This window comes from Manacus candei, unplaced genomic scaffold (assembly GCF_025592945.1).
Source record: "Manacus candei isolate 608988 ecotype Guabito, Panama unplaced genomic scaffold, ASM2559294v1 h1tg000014l, whole genome shotgun sequence".
Lineage (NCBI taxonomy): Eukaryota > Metazoa > Chordata > Aves > Passeriformes > Pipridae > Manacus > Manacus candei.
In genome coordinates, this window is record NW_026138062.1 from 41,450,623 (window position 1) to 41,474,738 (window position 24,116).

General features: G+C 34.4%; 1 protein-coding gene across 5 annotated transcripts in view; it reads right to left on the reverse strand.

Annotated features, from left to right (window-relative positions):
* The window catches only part of CNTN5 (contactin 5), a 603,369-nt gene that overhangs the window by 172,339 nt on the left and 406,914 nt on the right, over nt 1-24,116 (reverse strand). For all 5 annotated transcript variants that reach the window (XM_051780168.1, XM_051780170.1, XM_051780169.1 and 2 more), the window contains one exon: nt 5,786-5,881. In XM_051780168.1, coding sequence (XP_051636128.1) covers nt 5,786-5,881 — 96 coding nt within the window. The remainder of the gene's footprint in view (nt 1-5,785; nt 5,882-24,116) is intronic.

The following is a 24,116-nucleotide window of genomic DNA, read 5'->3' on the forward strand; positions in this document are numbered from 1 at the left end:
GTGCAGGAACCCTTCAACTTATGACAGCTAACTCATTCAGTTGATACATGTGGCTCTCAAAATAGTGGTTTCAAAATACTTTGTACATACATTATGATAATTTATAAGTTATAGACAAGTAAAGAAGAGATAAAATTGTGCCATCTCACTTTTAAATTAAATAAACCTTCCTGTCCTGTGTAATAAGCAATCATTTTCTAATAATGTTACTTAAGTGGCCTGTTTCTGTTACCCAGAATCATGCTCCTACTAGGAATTAAAAAGAGTGAAGAATGAAGTACAGCATGGAATTATGGGAGAAACCAAACTGTTAAGATGAGTGTTCTGTATGTCTTCATATAGTTCCCCTGAGTACAGGCCAACTATTTTTTAAGTCTAAAATAATAGGATTTTGCTTCCATTATTGCATAAATGTAAGTTTCAAGGAGAAAAATAAACAAACAAACCAACCCAAAAATCCAAAGCCCAAACATCAGTGTTCCTCTCAATTGCACTTTTGCTAGTAGAAGGAGAAACATATGGGGGAACTGGACAGTTCTACCTTCCCAACAAGCCTAGCAGTTAGGAGGAGTTGATAATTATGTCCAGTGAATGTGAAATGCTCTATTTACCATCACCAGTTTCATATATATTGACCTCTACAAACTACTAATAGAAAGTACTGACTGATTAATAAGTTCTGTTTAGTTTATGGGAGAGTCATGATTGGAGGCATGACTATCCAGCTGTTGTTTCGTTAATACTTTGAGTGACCAGTGCTTTGATAGGTACTAGCAAAACAGTCCTCCTTGATCTCAAGGTGAGAGGAAAAATATCCCTTTCACCTACATATAAGCTTCTCCTGGAAGCAAATTATATAGCTTTCTATGCTAAAGCTGATTTGAAAAGCCAGATTTGAAAGAACGTATGATAGAAAAAACCCTTGATGTTACTTTACTGTTTAATACATCAATACATAATGCAGTCCTATATTGACACCACAAATCATGGTCAGGAAGAAATCTCACCTGTAGCGACAGGTTAATATGATGAAATATCATCCACTCATGTCTAGAGAGAGCTGGAGATTTAGAAATTTAAGATGATGAAGGCTTCCTATGATTTTGAAGAAACTGATAAACTCTCGAGGCAGATAAAGAGCAGAATGCTCCAATGTTGTGCACTGAAATGCCTCTGTTAGGTGTCTGAATCCTGGAACTGAATCCACAACTGTATAATAACCTTGTGACTTTCATCTACATATAGACAGACATTTGTGAATTGCATTCCCAAAATCCGTTTAGTAAATGGAGAGCCAGAGGGTGCAGGGACACCTTCAGAATAGAATTTGCTATGTCCTGCATCCAGGCACCTGAGCCAATTGCCTGTAAACAAGCTAATGAGCATTCTGAGAGCAGTCCAGCCCACATATAACAATCTTGTTATCATAGCTAATTTACCTGGAGAAACCTACTAACAATTCTGTACCTGAATGAGGTAATTTAGAGTCTGTCTTGTTATTTCTATGTATAATTTGTGCAGTATGGTTCTAACAAGGGGAGTTATAACTAGAGAGCTATTGCATTTCAGTTGGACTTGGTTTCCTACTAGTAGTGAAGCTGCAGTCCAAAGTTGCGATTTTAATGCAAATGCAGATTAATTTTGCAGACCCTGAACAGGGAGAAGTGATTGGTTTGTGTTTGCTTTCAAAGTGGTTTTCTGTGTATGTCTGAAGTACTCACAAATAGGAGCTCAGAACAACTTAAAAAAACATTATTTGATGTGAGTTTCTCCAATTAATATGAGGACTAGGACAGCTGTGTAGGTAACAGAAGAACAGGACAAAAACTCCTGGACTTTGGTAGAAAGAGTTTTATTTTAGTAGCTTACAAGTTTAGCAGCAACTGTGCAGACATCCAAACCATGGATGTCTTCCCAGACATGCATAGGAAGGACTGCAATCCTCATGGCACTGGCATTAATCATCTTTGGTGAAACATTTCTCATAAAAAGTACAGTTTTGCAACACTAAAGAAGAGGCATAAAAGATGCAGTTTACAGCACAGTTTCCAAACTGGGTAAGATCAGCTTTGTCTTTTAGAAAGAGATAAAAAAAGTTATAGTTTAACATCTGTACAGATGTTACATGCTGTGGAAAGATTATGTAGCAGTGTTGCTTCCAGAGGGCAGCATCCCTTTGAGGCAGGATGGAGTACACATCTGCCTTTCCCTGCGTGCATCAGAGCTGTTCTCATTCTAACAATGGGAGTTGTCGTTCTCCGTTAGGCTCATGCTGAAAGCTTTGAATAAAAGCCTTAAAAAGCTCAGCTGAAAGTATTAATTCTGAGGGAAACATGTAAATCTGGATGAAGACTTCCATTCATTTTTAATCTCACTATGGTAAACCTTGTAATTAAAATGATTAAATGACTGAATAAAACCCTATATTTACATCCTTTAGAATAACACAATGAAAAACCATAATCCTGTTTATGGAAAGAAAACACTGGAGGCCTTTTAAATTTGAAACATCAAACAAAGCTTGTTATTTAAGCAGTTGGTAATTAATGAACCTCTTACTTGGCAAGGACACCTAAGAGTTAACTGTCTAGGAATTCCATCTTGGAGAAAAAAAACTAATTGGGAAGAATCAAATATTATGTTTAAGGAAGAAAAAAAAGACAAAGTGTTATGTTTATGAATGATCAAGTTGTCCACATTTAATATTTCTCAAGGGACAAGTTAAGGATTTACAACAAAGACAGTGTTGGTGGGAAAGCTTCTGGAGCAGACACATCAAAATGATATAGGATTCCCAACGCAGGTAGAGGCAGCATTTTTTTGGAGTAATGGTCCAGAAAAAGCAGAAGGTGAGAATCTGCTGGTGCCTGTTTGCCTTAAGGAAGCAGTACAAAAACCTTTTCATTGAACATATTTTCCTTCATCATTCTGAAAGAGGGGTTAATGTCTCTCTCCAAATACTGCCTCATTTTGCTGTTTAGCTATTTCTCAGCAAAGATGAAAATAACTTAAAAAGTTCATTTATTATACTCAAGAGATAATTCTGTTATCTGAACCTCCACTGCAAATATGCAGAATCTATTAAAAGTATGCTTACCACTCTCCATTCCCTCTTTTTTTCCCTCTAAAATATTTGGACAACATTATAATGAAAGCCTACATGAATAATCTATATATATCACAACTTTGCGTGTGTTTGTTTGTTTAATGCATTACCTCTTGATAACATTTCACAGAATAAATAAACAAAAATCAAGTTGATATACATATGAAAATTGTTTTCTGATTAAATACTTGTCAAAAGATATTAGTGTAGTATTTTTTCAGTCAGTGGTGCTTTGTAAAGGCTTTCTGGCTTTTCAAGAACTGTATTCTGTAAGAATGGAATGTAAGTACTATTTCATCAGAATTATTTACTTTATCTCCTTTTTGAAAACATGTTAAAATCCATATCTCTTTTAATACAGTGTTCTTTCACTAAGTCATCTTTGTTTTCCCACAATGATAATGTCATTTTCTAAAAGGGCTCAATCTTGAAATTCTTAGGCAAGTGCATATGTAGTTATTGACTGTAGAGATTGAGGAATGGGATTCTGTTGAAGGACAAATTACTTACAAGGGTGTGGAGAATTATTAGACTTGATATTGTATCATGGATTTATCTCCTGTGATAAGTAAGTGAAAATTATTTCTAAAGGTGCCGATCAATGTGAATAAATCAATATAGCAAAAGTGTCCAGTGTTCATCCAGAAAAAATTCGCTATCCTCAAAAACACTCCCTTAACTCATGGTCTTGTTAATTTTAGTTGTTCACACATTGTAAACATGCTTTAAATAATATTTAGCTTAGATATATCCACTACAATAGCTTAGTATTCACTTAAAAGTTTGTCTTTCAGGTGATTTTAAGGGTCAAAATTTCTAAGAACTATTTAGAACATAATACCATCTTTGTAAACCAGACACAAAAACTAAAATGGACTACTCAGAAACTGAATGCTTAAAAAAAAAAAAAAAGAATATATTTCAGATTTTCCTGCACACAAATCCTTGAAATACCTCTGCTCTGCAAAAGATCTTTTTACATGGAAATTAATTACATATTTGCTGATTAATTTAAGAATTTACACACTCTCCCTGAAAGTTCACCTTTTGTCCAGAATTATGTTTTACAAATGGACTCTAATGTGGTGGGTAATTATCATTAATGTCTTGTACCTTATTGTCAGAGCTCTGTGGAATGATTTATTGCTGAAACATTACCAGGTCCATGGAGGTAGCTCTCCCCTTTTCCAGGAGACTTCAGCTATGGTACTAATACCACTTGCAGTCCCACTGCAGTACCACAAGGACCTACAGCTCCCCAGTACTTCGTAAGTAAGGAGTTAGAAGGAAATTACATGTGATAGAATCATAGAGCCATTTAAGTTGGAAAAGACCTCTAAAATCATTGAGTCAACCATTAACCCAGCACTGTCAAGTCCATCAGTAAACCATGTCCTTAAGAGCCATGTCTTCACATGTTTTAAATACCTCCAGGGATGATGACTTCACCACTTCCCTCAGCAGACTGAGGGACAACCATTTTGTTGAAAAAATGCATTACATGCATTACATAATAAACAAAAGAAAGAGAAGCCAAGTCCCCTTCCCATTCATATGATTTTATGTTTACTCTGCATATCAATGTAATTTTTCAGCTTTCAGTGATTACTCTGTCACGCTGCAGAACCTTACCTGGCCTAGTTATGGTGAAAAAATTGTGACAACAGAGAATAAAAATATTTTTCTGGAGTCATTTTCCTGCTGGCATAGCCTACTGGTGCTCAAACAATATAAACTAAAGCAGTTGAATGCTGTTTGTGAGCACAGTATTTTCCACTGTAGGGCTTTTGCTGGCCCACTGATGAAAATGAAAGATACTAGTTTTTCACCATCAAAGGTAATGTCTGTGTAAAAGTAGAACACTGTGTTAGAATCTGACTAAATAAAAGTTCAGAAGCATAATTTCAGGGAAAAAAAAATCGAAATATTTTGATGATATGTAAGGTGCATTTTGTGGAAGCTCTTAAAAGGTGCATGACAACTTCACTCACTGTTGATGTTCATCTATCTTTATACTCTCTGTTTGGGGAAATCAAATTCAGCTGTATTGAAACCATCTCTTTCTTTTTCTGTCTTTCTCAGTTTACTTATCATGATGAAGCCTTAACATCATGTGCTCAATTTTATCACATAGACCATAGTAGTGTCAAACTCAGAAAGAGATTATAGAGGCAACAACAACAAGAGAATCTACTCAGAAGAGAGAAAAGCAGAGAGATGGCATTGATAACTGTAGTACAGTAATAACAATCATTGCAATATAAATAGAAACTGAACACATTTCTCTAACAGAAACTTAGAGGAGATTTTATTTTCTGAAGCTCTTCCATCTGCTACATGATTTTTTCCAGGCCTCAAATTTGAAGGTAGAAAAATCCCCTCAGTACAGACCTCGTTTCCCAGAGAGGAAAAGGATAGGCTGTACTGCATCTACTGAAAAACAAGCATCATGTCTCCACGTGTTATATGACATGCAAATATAGAGCTATACAGGCAAAAAGAAGAGCAACCAAAATCATGGTTGTACTACTTAAAAAAAAGACAATTTGTATTCAGAAAAAGTATCAGGACACTAGCATTTGAAGCAATTTCTGAAGGCTTCTAAATTCTGAAAGAAGTAATTCAATAATGAGCAAAATGTAAAGGACCATCGTGCATACAGGCTTCAGCCTACTATACCTGGAGAATGAAGTGGAGGGGAGCACATTAGAACAACTCCTTGACCTTCACGTACAGAGACAGCACTTCTTGTCCGACCACTAAAATTTCCCAGATCTATCAAAAGAACAGAGCATTTAGTTACATACCAAAGATTTTAAATTTTGTGGCTACTGTGACTAAAATTTTATTTCCTCTCATAAAGCTGACTTTTTTCATACCTTAATCTATAATACGATGGCCTGAAAAATAAATCTATTTCCATTACAAAAACTTCCATGTTTCATCAGCACCTTATTACTCTTTTTAGTGAACTTGGATACACTATCAAAGGAAAAACAGCAGACAATATATATGGCATTTACAAAAACATTTAAGAGTGATTTTATCTCTTTTTACCATATCATGCTTGTTTTTTTCCCTCAGTAGAAATGAGAAAAGAAATACAATGGAGAGAATGCCTTAGCTAAAATCCAGACTGATGATGTTGCAGGCATCAGCTGCACATTGCACATTGTGATGACAAGAAGGGAAAATCATCAGCACATTGGTTCTAAACCCAAATCTGCTCTAGAGCAAGTTTACTCTTTTTAATACTTTCCTTCTGATTTCTGTGGTGTTAAAAGCACAATCCAGTTGTGTGTAAATATATTTTCCCTCCAAAACTTTCTGTCCAGCAGGGTAATAAGAAATATTTCACTTTTGGAACAAAAATTTTTGAATGAGGCTGAAGGGCACTGCTATAAGCAGTTCATTGTATTTATTTAAAGCCTCTCAACCAGAAGATCTTATTATTCCATTTACTGCAGAGAACACTAGATCCAGATTCACATTTGGGAGGGATAGCTATTCTATAGCATGCTTATTTGTAGCAGAAGTTATGTGGCAGCTCAGTTCTGCCACCAGACTGGTGCCTCACCCGTTCCTCAGTTCCCGTGATAGTGTTTAAAGCCTCTCTGCACTCAGGGATTTTCTAGAGACATTTCTATCTGACGTGGATCAAGGTGAAGAAACCAGCAACAAAGGCACCAAAGATATCTTTGAAAAGGACTCAGAATCTTCAGCAAGCACTAAATGAGGATCTGAAGTGTGAAACAATGGGGTCAGTGGGAGCATCTCATTGACATTGTAGCCATAACTCTTAATTTCTGCTTACAGCCCTGAGTTCTGGGATGAACCTGACAGCACCAAAGAGTTTCAACAGGTGGAGCAGAATTATCGCTGTCTTAACTGCGCTCAGTTGGCAGTTCTCTGTCAGATGCTGAAACTCCACATCTTGCTCCATGCCCAGTAGAGCATATAATCGAAGTTTAATGATTTTTAAAAGTAATATAAGTTGATTTTTAATAAATTTCATAATGGGGACTAGGTTCACATTTTTAAGTATAAAGACACTGTCCAAATGCTTTTTCACATTTCTTACAGATGACTTGGGCACAGGTAGAAGTCTAAAATTTAAATGTATCTAAATTTGTGCTGTCTTTGGCCAAAATGAGTCAGTGCTTTGATTTCAATGATAGATACCATGTTTGAATAGAGAAAAGGTAGGTGGGATCTGGTAGAATTTTAACAAATAATAGGGCTACATAAAAAATATATTGCAAAATGTTGCTAATAGACAGATAATTAAAATTTTAAAAAATTATTGCATTTTTAAATAAGCACACCATTCGTTATAATACAAGCTGGTGTAATATCACTTAAAAATGTCTCCTAATGCATGTTACTTGATAGTATACTCTGCAGAAAAGTAATTATTATTATTTTATGTTTAGAAAATAGTGAGCTAGTGTATCCCTGCATACGTATAACTGGTCTGGATGGGAGAACACCTTGCAATGAAAACCTTTCTTAATCAAGTCCTCAGGTGATTCAATGTTATTTTTCAATTACTATGGCAACACCAAGATATTTTTTTTTCATTTCCTGCTTTGAAAATGCACAGTGATGAACAAATACACTTCTTTTTCACCGAATGAAAATTAAAAATAAAAGTACTACATGTGACTCAAGTTTCTATTTGTTCAAATCAATTAGTTTCAGTCTAAAGGAGGACAGTAACAAAGTGCTTTGATTTTCAGCTCTTTTTGGCTATCTGTCAGCTCTGAATTGGATTTCTTGTTAGCATACAGTAGAAAAAAGATTAACAGGTACAAAAGAAGGGATTTAGCTGCAAAGTAAATAAATGTAGGAAAGCTTAAAAGGAAGGAAAGGTGAAGGATCATGCTTGCAGTTCCTCCACATTAAAATAATAAGTCCAAATGGACTTACGGAAAAATCAAGTTAAAGGAAAATTTAATTAATTTCTTGTAAATCCTAGACATTTTATATCTATCCCCATTGAAAAAAAAAAAAAGAAAAACAGCTACTAAAAATTTATACAAAACCCTATTATTTTACTTTAAAACTCTAAAGAGGTAGATAATAAAAGAAAGGATGAACAGAATCCAGCTTTAGAGGTGGGAACTGTAACCTCTCACACAGCAGAGCTGGCCATTGGTTCAGTATTATTGCTGCAGTATAAACCTGTAACACATGTTACATGTCAGATAGCCCCACACAGAATCTGTCCTTTATCATCTTATGATGCATATAGCTGATTGATAAGAAAATGCCTTCCTGTGCTCCCTAGGTATTCATCTTCTGCCCTGAAAGATTAATTTCCTCTTATCTCAATGCTAGTAGCAAACATGATAACACCTACTCTCATTTTCAAAGCAGTTCCTGGGGTTTAGCTACATAACTTCTATACTCTCTAACATGAGAAACATTTTGAAAATATGTAGCTAAGTGTCAGTCACCATGCCAAATGTAACTCATTATTAACAATATATATGCAAAACATACAAAGGACATTTAGATGGATTGTGAGGCAGGAGTAGCACAGTTGTCTTTACTGCTGAAAAAAAATATTCAATTCAAAAATTTTATATAGCGTCACTAGAGTACAACCTGTGACACAAGAGTGGTCTTCACTGTGAAAGGGAAATAGTAGAGAAATTCCAGAGCTAGTGAAGATGCCAGACATTAAATCCAATGGATTTGGTGCAATCCGCTCTGGATATCCTATTTACACTGCAGGTATAATTAGCTCAATCTTTGAGAGAAGTTATAAACTTGGGAAAACCATCCAGATCTCTTATCCAAAGCAGCTGACGGGTAGTGTGGCTGTCTCTGCAGTGGCCATTCCTATTCTTGGGAAATGAGCTGAAAAGTGGGTTTCTCTCAGCACACGTACATATGTACTGATGGGCATTGTGGAAGAATGGCACCACCACAAGAGTATCAGTTTAAATAAGGCTCAAGAGAAAACACTTCTACAGAAAGTGAAGGGAGTAACAGGAAATAAATGGGAGAAATCTTAAAGCAGTCAAAGCAACTGAAAAGCTTTGCAGGTCTAGCAAAATCAACATCTGAGTAAAATTAGAAATGTTCTGCCATTGACAGAAGGACTTGTACAAAAGTTGGAGTAGTTGTTATCACTTAATAGCCTTCCAATTCACCTTCACTGTAGTTTGTGTTTTAGGTGTGCAGAGGAAGGATCATTCATTCACTGTGTTCATCAGTTAGCTACAGCTAATGGGGGTAACAGGGATGTGGCAGGTTTTTGTGACCCAGACAACAGTCCATTGATGATTGCTATGAAATTAGGATCAAATTAAAGGTGAAAAACAGATCTTGTTTTTATTGTAGGCAATTACCGCTTGGTAATGGTAAGCCTGGTATGGAAACCTGGTAAACCTGGTATGGAAGCTGTGGAAGGCTCTGTACTTCATTGTCAATTTACTTTTAAAGCAGAAATTAGATTGGTCCAGAATATTGTCCTCTGTCAGTTCAGTTCTGTGAGTTTAAACTATTTTATATGCAAATTTATTATGGAGTTTAAAATGGACATAATATGATATGTATTAAAATGTTTAAAGACATATCCTGAAGATACCTAAAGTTAAGTATAAACCAGGCAATATTCTTTTCAATAAGGTGAAAATAGCTCTACACAAGGTAGGATTCTTCCATCATGCCAAGGACAAATCTATTGCATTGTCACTAAGAGAGGGTAGCCTTCCTCTCCTTGTATTTGAAAACCAGGACTAAGAAATAGACCTTGAACAGTTATTGTAGCTGTTTAAAAAAGGTAAGATTTACAGGGAAAAGAATTCCATTAAAAAATGTTTCTCAAAATCCCATTATAACCTAAATCAAAAACGTGGTTTGACTATACACTCCAAACAATGGAAAATATACATGTTCTGTTTAGTAGCCAACAAACACAAGCTATGGAAGGACAAAAGGTAGGTATTGAAAAGACATCATGAGTGATTGCATAGGGAACTTTTACATTGGATGAATTAAATACAATACTCACAGGATAACCAAGTGTCCAAATAAATTAATAGATCACATTGAATTGGCATACACCTATTTTCTAGGAATACCAGTTAAGGAGGTGCAGTTGTATTATTAGAGTCACTCATTGGACCTAAGAATAACCTTTAACATTTAAAACATTAACTAGAAAAAGTGTGAAAGGTAACTCAGACAAAAAGGATTCTACCATGACGGAATCATCATCTCACTGTTGATAATGGGAAATGTATATATCGTGAATTTTCAAAAATCACATTACCATATGACTTTTAGGTGACAAAATAAGGGCGAGATTCAAATATTTTAGAAAGTATCATGCTTATTATCATTGTTGCTATTATTATTTATTACCAGAAAGCTTTTGAATCCTACAGGGTTCATCAGTCTGACACAATCTGAAAAAGATCATTTTTTTTCTCAAAGAAGTTAGTATGCAAAAACATAAATAGAGCAAGTATAGAGAAGAAATTATGTATTTCAAGCTTGCACAACAGCCACCCTGTGTCTCTGTATATCTGCAGAGCCACTGAAGAGTTTTAAGCAAAGGAACTGGTTATACAGATGTTTTCAGGGAGTGCTGTCAAAAGATGATGATGAGCACAGGAGAATGCTTTAGGACTCCTCTCAGAAAATGTAAAAGCTTAAGAAGGCACAAGATATTGTACTTTCTTATATTTAGATCAACATCTTCCAGAATCATTCTCAGATACTACAAGATATTTTTTTCTCAGAAAAAATCTGAGGGGAGTTGGCCAGGAGGCACCGATCGCCACTGGGGGAATGGGCTGGGCATTGGTTAGTGGGTGGTGGGCAATTGTATTTTGTATCACTTGTTTCTCTTGGGTTTTATTTTTCTCTCTTTTCCTGTTTTCTCCCTTTTACTTACACTTAGCATTACTATTGTTATTATCATAAGTATTATTCTTGCTATTCTTCTTCTTCTTATTATTATTTTATTTTACTTTATTTCAATTGTTAAACTGTTATCTCGACCCATGGTTTTTACCTTATTCTGATTCTCTTCCCAATCTCATGGGATGGAGGGTGGGACAGTGAGTGAGTATCTGTGTGGTACTTAGTTGCTGCCTGGGGTTAAACCATGACATCTGGTGAGGAAATATATATAACTATTTCCTAAATTGACTTATAGAATCTTGTGTGAAATCTAGTATAATAATTCTTTCTTTTTAATTTCCTTTGCAAATTAGATGATTTATATTTATTATTATTAATTAGAAAAATAAAAGACAAATTATAGATTTTTCCTTTATTTAATATACTATATTTGTTAAAAAGGAATACTATATTTCAATTAAAATATTCACTACTTGTGATGCTATACAGATTTTTATAAATTATAAATTGATAGGCTTCTTCCACTGTTTTGTCTTGATTAGTTACTCATTTTTTATAGAATCTAATCTGTCTGTGAAGGGTACCACAGGAGTCTTATATATATTCAGAGCTTTGGAGAATTCTTTATTTTGTTACACCTACTTTCAGTAGCATCAAATAATACCATCAGTATCATCAATAAAGCTTAATTATTCTCAGAGCCTTGAAGAAGAAAGGGAATTTGTAGGTACCAAAATCTCCCTAAACTTCAGTAGGTTTTCTGCACTCATAAATCTGGAAGTACTGGATCAAAGTGAATTAGGAGAAATATTTATAGGGAAAGTAAAATAACAAGATTATGTTGAAAATTATAGAGCTGCTATATGATTCAACATAGCATGTTAATTACATGATAACTGGGATGTTTGTGATAACAGTTGTTGATGGTTATGATTAATTAACTACAATCATTCTGGGTATGTCAGCTTTCATCTATTCTCCCAAGAATTAATTCAGTATACTTCTCAGCTGTCTTTCACGTCTGCATACTGAAATATCAAGGCAAACCGCAGAATCAAGTGGAAATGTTATGGTTAAGTCATCTTGTTATTCTATTCGTGATCTGTCAGGAGCGACAATAAAACTAAAGACATAAACAACCAATCTTAAGTTACAAATGAAAGATTTTTTAAATATAGATCACAACATTTAATCACCAAAGTGGGCCACTAAATCATACTACTTCCAGGGTTTTTGAGCAAATATATATTTTCACTTGAGTAATATATGCAACGTATTTTTTTATAAACATATTGTTTTACGTAATGTTATCTGCATGTTAGGAAACATACATTTCTATTTGCAACGTTTTTCACAGAACTTCCTGGTACTGAGTAGTATACTAACTTGTATAAATTCTGTATACATAATACTGATAATTCAACATTCTTATTTTTTTCCTTTCTACTTATGAGTGCTTCTTCCCATTTGCTTGATTGCTCCTTTAGTCACTTTTTTCAATTAAATTAATTCCAAACATTCAAGGACATACTGCAAACACCATTTCATTTGTTGTAACTTTCTTCAACAAGATGTGACTTTTCCTTCCTTTAATTAGTGAATAAAGATCACAGCCAGTTAGGATTTTACATGATTAAATATGGAATGACTAGTGCAGCACAATTTCCTATCATATGATGTAACATGAAATTAGCAGCAACTAATCTCCTCCATATAGCTTATTGGAAACCCCTGTATAGGTCTTATGGTTCACAGGAGGCTGTAATGGTTACAGAGAGAAAAAAACTTTTTTTAACACTCTGTGTGAACAAGCCATTAAGGATAACTTATTTTGTATGTCATTGAGCAAATTCATACTAGAAAGTAAAACATTGCTTATATATATAGTTAATAATTTTCGTTCATGGATTCTAGTCCTAAAGATAACATAATGGCTTCGCTTCCACATGTTCAGGAAAATGTTACAAACCTTTTTCCCTACGTCTTTTAAGTTCCAAATCTGAGTTTGCCAAAGCTGGAATTTATCAGAAGAAAGGGTACAAAAGAATTAAGAAATTAAATTATTCTCATTAGGGAAAGGTGGCAAATGAAGTAAGCTTTCCCAGGTTCAGAAGTGATGGCACTGAGCTCACCCAAATTAAAATCTTTACAACATCCACAGCTTCTGCATTTGAGGCTATTTTACTGGAGTGATACAAACAAAGAATCTACAGAAAATAAAAGTCTGCTCTACCAGGGGCCCTGTTCTGAAGATAACATGTAAGATGTTTGATAATATTTCAGTTGCTATTATTTTTTTTTACCTGACTTCATCATATTTTGTATAATCAGAGTATCAAGTTATATGAATGAACTAGGACAAATAGAATATCTGAGAACTGCTGTTCAGATCTAAGGCTTGGAGAATGGCATGTAATAGTAACAGCTGGAGGCTTGTAGACACCACATCTGTGAGGTATGGGCATTTCAAATTCTGACTCCACTCTAGACAAGTCATTTCACAGTGCTGACTTTTGACTAGACTAATGTGTATAAATGCCTCCATATTTCACTTCCGCTCTGTCATAAAGTAAAGGATAAGGTCATAATCTCCCAGAAATTACTTATTTGATTTTCTCTAAGAGTTGTAGTGCCCAGTACGACCCACAAGTCAATTGTGACAAGATAACTAAGTGTTTGGACACATTCAAGGAGTAAATCTGGAAGACCTTCATCTTAGCTGAATAGCTCAACTGGAAATAAAAGCCTTACAAACACAAAGTATTTCCTACGTAGCAGCTGGTTGTTACATATAATGCTAGGTAATGTTTTTTATAAGGCAGTTTGTATTGGAGTATGTCATTCTGCTTAATATCCAGATGATACCAGTGACTGCAAATCACAGTTTAGGATATGAGTATGTAATTGAACAAGTAAGAATCATCGAAGATAAATAAATTGTCACAAGTCAGTTGAGCAACTATAAATTACTGTCTTTGTACTTTAACCTTTTCAATTTGTAAATTGGAACACGTCAATTAATAGTCTGGTGAAAGTGGTCTGAACATTCCTCTAATGATCTAATTTGTGGCAAATGAATGGCACAGTATTTATTTATCAGATCAGAAAAGTTAAACCTTCTTAGAAGGTTTCGTAATTTCATGAGATCATGGCTAAAGCAGTTTCAAACACTTTCATAAAGGCATTTACTTCTCACAGCTCTCTCTTTGTATTCTAATTCTATGTCACTTATTTTCTATTTCTGTCACGTACTAGTGTTAGAGAGCTATATTTAGACGAAGCTTTGTCATATGGAAGCACTGGTCTCCAGGGTACAAGCACTGAGTAGTGTGAACAAAATCAAGCACTAAGAGGTTAAAAAAAAAAAAAAAAAAAAGATAAATTTCAGACTGGAGAAGATTTGAGACCTGAATACATTAATTCTCCAGACCTGTTAGAAACTGGCCCTGTAGCAAGGTACCATAAGGAGTTATAAGAGGTATTCAGAGAGACTCGGACATAAAAGAGGATATGAGGGGAACTTGTTAAAAGAAGTCTAGCAATTTTAAATATATAGTGTGCTTTTGGTAGAACAGACTAAATACATGTTTTTGCCATCAAGAAGAGAATCCAACTTATGTATTGAATACGCTGTGTGCAGGAATTGAAAATTCAAATCAGAAAAACTAAAAGGGCAATGTGTTGAAAAAATAATGTCTGGATTTTATAGTGAAGTTGATCAAATAATTAGAGACTGTGAAATGAAGACTATGAAGGCAACACTTCAGAATTTAATATTATGAATTTATGTAATGAATTAATTGGATAGTAATGAATATCAAAAGGAAAATAAAGGAAACAAAATACACAGATTAATAGTTACAGAACAACAGTTTCTGCAGCAATATTGCCAGATGATCATTGAATGGCTTGGAACAAACAGATCAGTAACGTCAGGTGTACGGAAAGAATTTTTCTTGCATATAAGGTATTAATTTACAAAGGATATAACTCAGTAAAAGAGCTTTCCTAACAAAAAATAATGAGTGAAATTTTGCATGTGTGTGTCTTCAATATTTCAGGAGGAAAATATTACTCATATCTGTTGGCTTATAGATGATTAACACTATGTATTATAAAAATACTTTGTTTTCCCTAACTCCAGTGAGAACTGTAGTTGTTTTTAGCAAAAAGTGCTGAGATTTTGCTCTCTGAAAATCAAATTCTTTGAAAATTTCTCTGTCACGTAAGTATGATATGTTGTTCTGATGCCATACTTTTAAAAAGAGGTTGACAAATCTGAAAGGCTTTAGAGAAAAGTTATAAGATTAATTTACCTTACAGAAAACATCTTATAGTGATAAATGTCTAAACCTAAAAAAAAATATTCCGATGGAGTTAAAAGTGAGAAAAAGAAAAAAATCTTTTCCACCATTTCCTTTTCTTAAAAGAAAGTATCTGAGCTTCTGAATCAATCTCCTAGTGAGTTTAACTGATCCTACAAATAAACATTATGTGATTGTTGGAGGTCACTCCTCGAAATGGTTCTCTTGAACTCAGTAGTTATACTCAACTGATTTAAATATGTGCATAAATTTTTGTATAAAGTGGAATATGGCTTTTAAAATAAATATCGTGCATAAATTTTTTATAGAAAAATAATAGCAAACTAAGAGATACTGTTAGAAAGGATAAAGAAGAAAAAATAGTGAAGGCTTTTCAGTGACGTTGGAAAGTGTAGGAAAATGGTACCAGATTATTGCAGTGTTATCACTGTAATAAAGATTGATGAAATGTCATTTGAAGGACTAATGTTTAAGGAGATGGTACCTGAAAACCTGGGGAAAATTGTGTCCACGCTATCAATGTAATTTAATAGAAATTATTTTGTTTAATTAATTGTAACCCATTGTACATGTTTCCTACTCTTAGGAGATGAATGGGATTTTTATCAGTGTAATTGCAAATTATTGACAAGAACAACTTCAGTGGTAGTATACATTAGTTTTATCCAAATCAGTTGCTAATAGATATTATACATTTCCAACGAACAATACAAGCATGGTGTGTAGATTAAGCTCACCACAAGTAAAACCATCATGTTAGAATATTTACTCTTACTAATTCAGATAGTCCTATCATAAATGTCTATGGTCTACCAAATATGAATCAAATGTAAGCAAATCTAAAATGAATGATAGAGTGAGTAAGTAATGGTGACTAGTAATTGAGGAGGTTCATGTGTGATTATACTTAAAGGTAATAGTACTATGTTAATGCTAAGAAAGTCTTTTTTAAAATTGAATTTTATGTACATTATTTTGAATATAATAAACCAACATTTTAAATTGTTCTTGGAATGAGTTCTTTCCTTCTAATACTTTATAACAAAAGCAATACTGGTTTGCACATGGTTTGTGCTAAATTTTAATCTCAATGTGAGGTTCAGTTGAGCCATTCTGAGCCAGTTATCCTAATCTTCCTTTCAAGACAATGCAATAAAAGAGACACTTCAAAGGCCTAATTCTGTTGATCTATTTTAGATGTCAACTTGACATAATGAACTGCATCCTAGTAGTGCAACAGGTTAAGTAGGAAATCTAAACAATTAGATCAGTCGAATCTGTCTATAGTGTAGACATTTGACTTTAAATAAGAATGAATAAAGTGCATTTAGAGGCACTTTATTATTTCATTGATCTTCATATTCTTTTTTTAATATAATTATTTTGTCTACAGTGCCCTGATAAGACTAAGTAGAAGATGGTAAAGGATTCCTCTCACATACAGAAGCATAACACATATAGAAAAGTAACAAAAAGCAAGCATAAATTTCCATAACTGTGTTTGCCCTTTGTAAGTAAAAGGCGACGCAACAGTTTCTTACTCTTGTCAGTATAGTAGTGAACTAACTAATTTTTTTAAAGGTACATAGAAAATTAGGATATGAGCATAATATTTTTCCAATAATTTCCAAATTAAGGCAAATTCGGCCCTTAAGCTCATAGACTTTCTTATTGTGGCAGTAACTGTATTGTAAGAAGGACAAAGATGACAGCTCCGAATGTTAAACAACCTGGATATATACCTAATGTGTTTCATATTTTTCTACAGTTTAGAAAATTTAAAAGTTATATATATTAAAGGATTTTACATTGATTTACAATTTGATGGACTCCATCTTCTGGCTACCTGTTTGTTGAATAATGTATGTATGCAGGACAAACTCCAGCTCAGTCTGATGAGCCTGATTGATACTTAGAAATTCTTGCCTTCTAGACCTTGGCAAGACACTTACTGGAGTAAAGGGGGTAATGGAATTGGCACCACCATAATGCTGCGATAAATGCCCATCTTAAAATGACTTGCAGATTTAATCCAGTATGCATAAAAACATCTAGCATTTCCTGTTTATTGCTTTTAATTTCAGTGGAAGCAAAAGGCTTTCAAAATAAGGAAGAAACGCTTTTGTTATACAACTACTTTACTGTGTTGACTTTATAAAGAGTGTAAGAAAACATTTGTCTCTCTAAAAGCATCTGTAATGTCAGAGGAGCAATACCTTTGGGTAGGTATGAATTTTAAGTAGACAGCACAAAAGACAATTGCTATAATATAAACATGCTCCTCATCCTCACAAATGCATCTTAAGTATTTCTACGTTTTCTCCTTTTAAATGCCACCATTATTTAAACACTTCGAAGTTATTTGAGTGTTTGTTAGTTCTCTTAGAGTTGAAAAGGAACTTATTAGATACACATGATGGGATATATGTACAAAGGTTAAAAATGTTTTCTAATTAAAAGTGGAGGGAGGACCAATATTTTTTTCTCATAGAAGTAATTTCTAATGTACAAATAGTGAGAGTGATGGAAGAAACAAGCAAGTCTTACACTCTCAAAATGATTTTTCATAGTCATGCTCTATTGAATTGCAATTCAATCAGTAGTTTTTTGGGCACACTCTAGAAAATTTAAATACATTCATATATTTTAGTGTCTATAACCAAACTACAAAAATAGCAGCTGTTGATATACATGCCTATCATAAGTAAATAATGTGAAATCTATTGCATGTGAAAGGCTATCACTTGTGTTTCATCTCAACTATCTTATTTAATACACGAGGTTGCACTGCAGTATTATTTAAGTTCCCCATGTTAAGCAGTTTTAAATCTCTCTCACTCTTAATGTTGATTCTAACAGACGTTAAAAATAAATAGTTTTGCTCCCTTGTTTGCACTTTTACTCCTTGAAATAATAGGTGAATAGGTATGATATAATCAAGATGATAAAGAATATCCAAACTGTTTAACTAAAACTTTACACATATGTCAAGTAAAGCAGTAAACACCAATTTCTATCCAACAGTCCTGGAATCCTCAGTGGGTCATGAAGTGGTGCTACAGAAATATGTTACTGGTCAAAGAAGCCTAGTACTGTTTATGAGGATTTGAAATAAATACTTGAGGATGGAGATGCAATGTGGTCTACAACAGCTTCTGAGAGATAGAAAAAATTGGTGTTCTGAAGTTTGGAAATAACTATTATAAAAATAAAAATTAAAAAAAAAAACCAAACCAACAACAAAACAGTAGATTCAAAAAACCAAAGACAAAATAAACAGATAAATTTAAAAATAATATTACAATGCAAAATATGTAATACAGTGAGATCTTCTCAGAGAACAGAAATCAGTTCTTTCAAAACATTTAGCTTGAAAAATATTAATCTTAATACAACATAAATATGGCTAAGTTCTTCAGCAAAGCAAACAGAATACATTCACTGAAAATAAAACTATACCCATTTATACCAATCTTTTTTTCGTTAGTTTGTCATTACTTTTTGATTGAAGTCCATTGTTTTCTAGTTAACTTAGTGGTTGTGTTTTTGGTCACTGGGATTACTGGGAAAATAAATGAAATTCCAGTTTTCTTTTCTTTACAGCTTTCCTTAAGTGTCATTTTGTCTTATAGTACTGCAGTGAATTTCTCTGGAAGACTTGTGTACCTTTCCTGAAGCATTTTGTATACAAAAGCAGTGACTGGTCAGTCTTGTTAAATCTTACAGACACTGCCTTTCAGTAGAACTGGCATAGATGCTCATGGCACTACGCCTGTAGAGAAGGCATGTCTAATACATTGGCTATAAAGGGGATGCAAATTCTGCTTGCCTCCAGCAGACTGCTTAATGACTGGTAAAGAGCTGTTGTCCTACCTTTTTCTCATATAATATAAAATGTGATCTCCAGCATCATTAGCTTATGCCATTTTTCATGAAAAATAAAATAAAAAAATATACATTGAAAAAAAAAAGAAGAAAGAAAAGGAAAGGAAAAAATGAGAAGAAAGTGTTTAAATATTTGGATAGATTTTGGTTAAATGCAAGTGTCTATTGCTCAGCTAGCCTCATCCTAAGCGTCCACCTTTATTTATCTCACATATGAAAACTCCCAGTGGAGATTCACAGACTTTACAGTGTCCTTGGTTTTTATGTTTCTGTGTAAATAAGAGAAAGAAAAACTGATGTGTTCAAGGATATATATATTTTCATGTATTTGAGAATATATTCCCAGTCTGTTTCACAATGAGGATCTACGCTAGTCAATTATATCAATGACAAGAAACTGCATACAGTTTTTGCTAGCATTCTGAGAAGATTCCTGGTACACTTCCAGTACATAAGTGGTCGACACATATATTTAGTATGGAATGACGACTTGTCATTCAGAAAGCACACAGTCAATCAACCTCTCAGGAGCTGTCATTCAGCCTGATGCTGAAACTAGGTTCTTTGTCATTTGCTTGTGCAATATGAATATTTTTATGTGGCATATGATTCCAGAAGCTTTCACAAGAGTCTTCCAAATGTAAATTTTCTACAGATGAATTCTAGCCCATATATGATCTTTAACTGCTTACCTAGACACGGAAGGTCAAGTTTAGTATATCTTCAGATCGGAGAGAAAATTTTAAGTATAGCTCAGAACAACAAATAAATGACAGAATAATGTAGAACATTTCTTCTCTCAAAAAGGAAGAGCAAAACATCTGCTGTAGGTACAACTCATAATCTTATGTTGAACATACAAATGCAAATTTGAAAAGCAGTTTAACTACAGTGGACTAAAATAATTGCCATTTCCGTCATACTCTATCTTACAGCAAAGAAATTTACCTACACCTACATTACAACATGTATTTTTTTCCAAAAGGTATGCCATCTCTTACAGGTCAATTCACAGAAACAGTATCAAAAGGGGAACATTTGCAATTCCTTTGCAATTCTTAATGTAATTAACTTCTGAAAGAATAGATGCAATAGACAAATACTATTTTTTAGGTTCTCCTCTATGTTCTCTAATCCCATAAATCTTGTCTGTGGCATGAATATATTATTTCATAAGTGAAGGATGACATGTGCAGGAATGTGGAAATGATGGTCAGGTGCTAAGCAGGGAAGAACACACTCTCCCTAGTGACAGACATCAAGGTTTAGAAGGGGAAAATAGGGAGGACTATGACTGCTTGAAACTTGATGTCATATTGATGTCCTTCAATATCTCCAGTAAAAGATGCGCAGATGGAGTGGCAGAGTTGCTTTTATCTTTTTTCTCCCTACAAGGAATTGTGGCTGATGGAGCCAGAGCTTTCATTGCAATTTGACCTTCAAATGTCGCAGTGCCTCACAACCAGATGATGCAAGTCACAGTTTGTAGATGTTTCTTTTTCTTGTATCATATAACCTTAAAAAGCTGTCTTTCATTTTTTCAGGGCATATGTAAACCCACTGTTTTCAAACTAAAGCTGATAGTTCTTGAGGATACTTTATGTCTTCTACCCCTTAACTATACATTCAGCGAAATTTTGTGAACTGGAAGGGACAGCTTGTCATTTAGATCCTTTGTCATATCAACAAGCTCACAGTACTGGGGGGAAAATCCCTTACTGTCGTCATGTTTTATTTTGACTTTCTCCCCTAAACAAATATCAGTTGCTGAAATTCTGAAACTAACAGCAAACTCCTCTCAGTAATAAGTTCAAAAATCAAAAGCTAGGTGATTAATGTCCTATTTTATTTTCTTCCTACAGTAAAGAACTCAAGGCATCCTTAAATGAGTTTTCTATATTTAATTCAATACACAGAGGTGCTATTTTTTTTATTCCAGTTTCTCTATGTAATCTAAATTGGTGTCAAAGTGCTTTCTGTCAGTCCTGTCTCACAGAAAATGAAAATATATGCCTTTGTTCACCTTCTGAATAAACTTAAAAATATTGCACTTCAGAGCCCTACCCTGAAGTATATTTCACTTAAGTGTAACAATACAGACACATGGTATTTATTGCAATATCAAAATCAAACTTATTTAACAGGAGGGACACATAGATCTGGAAGTCAGAGAAAACATAGGATCAGAGAATAATTCAGAGTGGAGGGGGCCTCAGGATGTTACCGGTCACATCCCCTGTTTAAGCAAGGTCATCCAGAGGGTTATACCAGGTTTCTTGGAACTTCATCTGGTTGAGTCTTGAAAATCTCTAAGGCAAGACATTGCACAACCTCTCTGGGGAACCTGTGCTACTGCCTAGCTGTCCTCAGGAGAAAATGTTTCTCCTTCTGATTTTCACTCCAGTTTGTGCCTGTTTTCTCTTTACCTCCTGGAAATCACCATTTTGAAAAGTCTATATCTATCCCCTTGTGAACCTGTCTGTAGGTCCTAGGGTGGTATGGCTAGGTCCCATGAAACCATCTCTGCTCCAGGATGAACAAGCCCAGTTCCCCCAGTTTCTCTTCAGAGAGCAAGTGCTTCAGCCTCCACCACCTTGGAGGATTCCACCTGAATTCTCCTCAGCTTATTAATGTTATTACTGCTGGGCCTGAAACTGGACACAGTATCAATTCATCATCTCATGGAATATATTGATCTCATCAGCAGGGACTGTTATCTGCTAAGTATCCAAGTTCTTAATTTCCATCTCTGAAATGTTACCATATTTTCACATTAATTATTTAAAAAGCCTTTAAAATAACTTGAAATTCTTATTGAAATAATGAAATAGAAGTAATTCCTTGCCTCAATATTTATAAAAAACTGCAATTTAGGTACCATGACAGAGTCGGTCAGAACCTCTTAGTGTTACAAACACCAACCTCTACAACTTGAGTAAATGAGCACCCTGTAATGTTTACAAATATGAGGATCTCAGAGTGCAGCTGTGACATTCACCCTGGCGAAAAAGATAATTTCTGTTAGACAAATTATCTAATCTAGTCACTGTGTGGTCCCCACTAGAGGCAGGAAGACACTATCTTCTTTTTCTCATTTACGTCAGCAAGGATTTTATCAATATTATCTCCTCAAAAATCATACTACCAGTTGTCCATTTATTTTGCTGTCATGTTTTTGTCTAAATTATTTCTGGGAATTCAATTCTTTCTGCTGAAACAGTATCAAGATCAGTGCTTAAAATATATGGGTGTGTAATGTATGTAATCAGCATTAGCACTACAGAAGAAAACAGCTCAGGAGCTGCTGTTTTGAATGGTATGCACCTGCAAGTGCCAGGTTTTCCCTTGAAAGGTGGAAATGCAGAAGAGCTTTAGGCGGAGACATGGCTCCAACTTCCCCTCTGCACATGGCACCACTTTCCATACTGCATGATCACGAAAATAGCACACTACCAAACAGTGTCTTCCATCCGCCATGGAAAGGGGAATTATACCCACATTTTTCCCTGGTTTTCACCACTGTATGCCTATGTGCAACTATCAGGAAAAGCTCTATCCAATTCTATGTTTTATTGTTTCATACTCATAATAAAAAAATTACATCCTATGCAGCAACAAGATATTTTGCATTGTTTTTCTATTTGGAGTACAGTAGGTGTGGATGGCCAAATTTGAGTCATAGGTATCCAGTTTACTATTCATAGCAAATTAACTTGAATTCAGACTTGGAACTGCAGTTTGACTTAGGCCAAGAAATTTTCCTTTCTCCTTCATAAAACTGTCACAGAATCATTTAGGTTGGAAGGCACCCCTTGGAGATCATTTACAACCCTCTTCTAAAAGCAGGACCAGCCTTGATCAGGTTGCTGTGTCTGATCAAGTCTGGAATGTCTCCAAGGAAACTCTCTGCCGGAAGAGTAGAGTTAGCAAACTGTCTCTTGAGGCCAGAGAATTTAGGACTAAAATATAGGGAAAATAAATTGCTAATAACTTTGGTTACATTAATAACCACTTACTTCATGTCTAAATGTCTGAATTTGTTTTATATGTTTAGATGTGGCAAGGTTAGTATTATGATTGTCAGAAAGAATAAATCAGGTATCTCATATGTAGTTGACTGGAGAAGAGAAAATGTGCGAAAGTAAATTTCAGAGATCCTGTGAGTAAAAAGATGGTATGTCAAAGTCAAGCAACTAATCAGACTACATACTCTAAGGTATATCAATAAATCAAGCTGTCATGAGTGCTCCTAATGAAGGATCATTTGTGAAAGTTTTACCTTTACTGTCTTCAGCTAGTGTTCAGCAAAGGAATAACTGCCATGTTGTTTCCAACATGAAATGCAAGAGTCAAAGATATAGAATGCATTTTTAAACATCTTCAGGTATATTAAGAAGTAATTAATATAGAAATTATCATTCCAATTTCTACTGTAACTCCAGTGTAACGTGAACTATAGAATTTCTCTTAAGTGAATTGCTTAAAATAGACATATTTTAAATATATATATAAATAAAAAGAAGAAAAATTTGCACTATTTCTCTATCCAAGTTATTTCAATGGTTATTTTTACTCCCTGTGAGATTGTTTGTTCCCAATAAAAAACATTACCTTTAAGTTTCAAATGCTGAATTTCGTTGCTACTTCACCTGCTAAATTGCATTTTTGTTTATGTATCGTGTCAGTAACTTTCTTGTATAGAACTAAACAAAACAGTTCATTTTTCAGAACAAATTCTGGTTTTGTACTCAAGCCTCCAAATCCTCTCCCATTCATCAACATCCTTTTTAACTTTATGCCTCAGGGTACACTCTCCAGGATGGGGAGGAAGATCAGCAATCTTCATACTGTCAGTATGGAAGAATAACTTTGATTTTTTGACTAAGAGCTCTGATAAAATGGAAGTTGGAATAACTCAA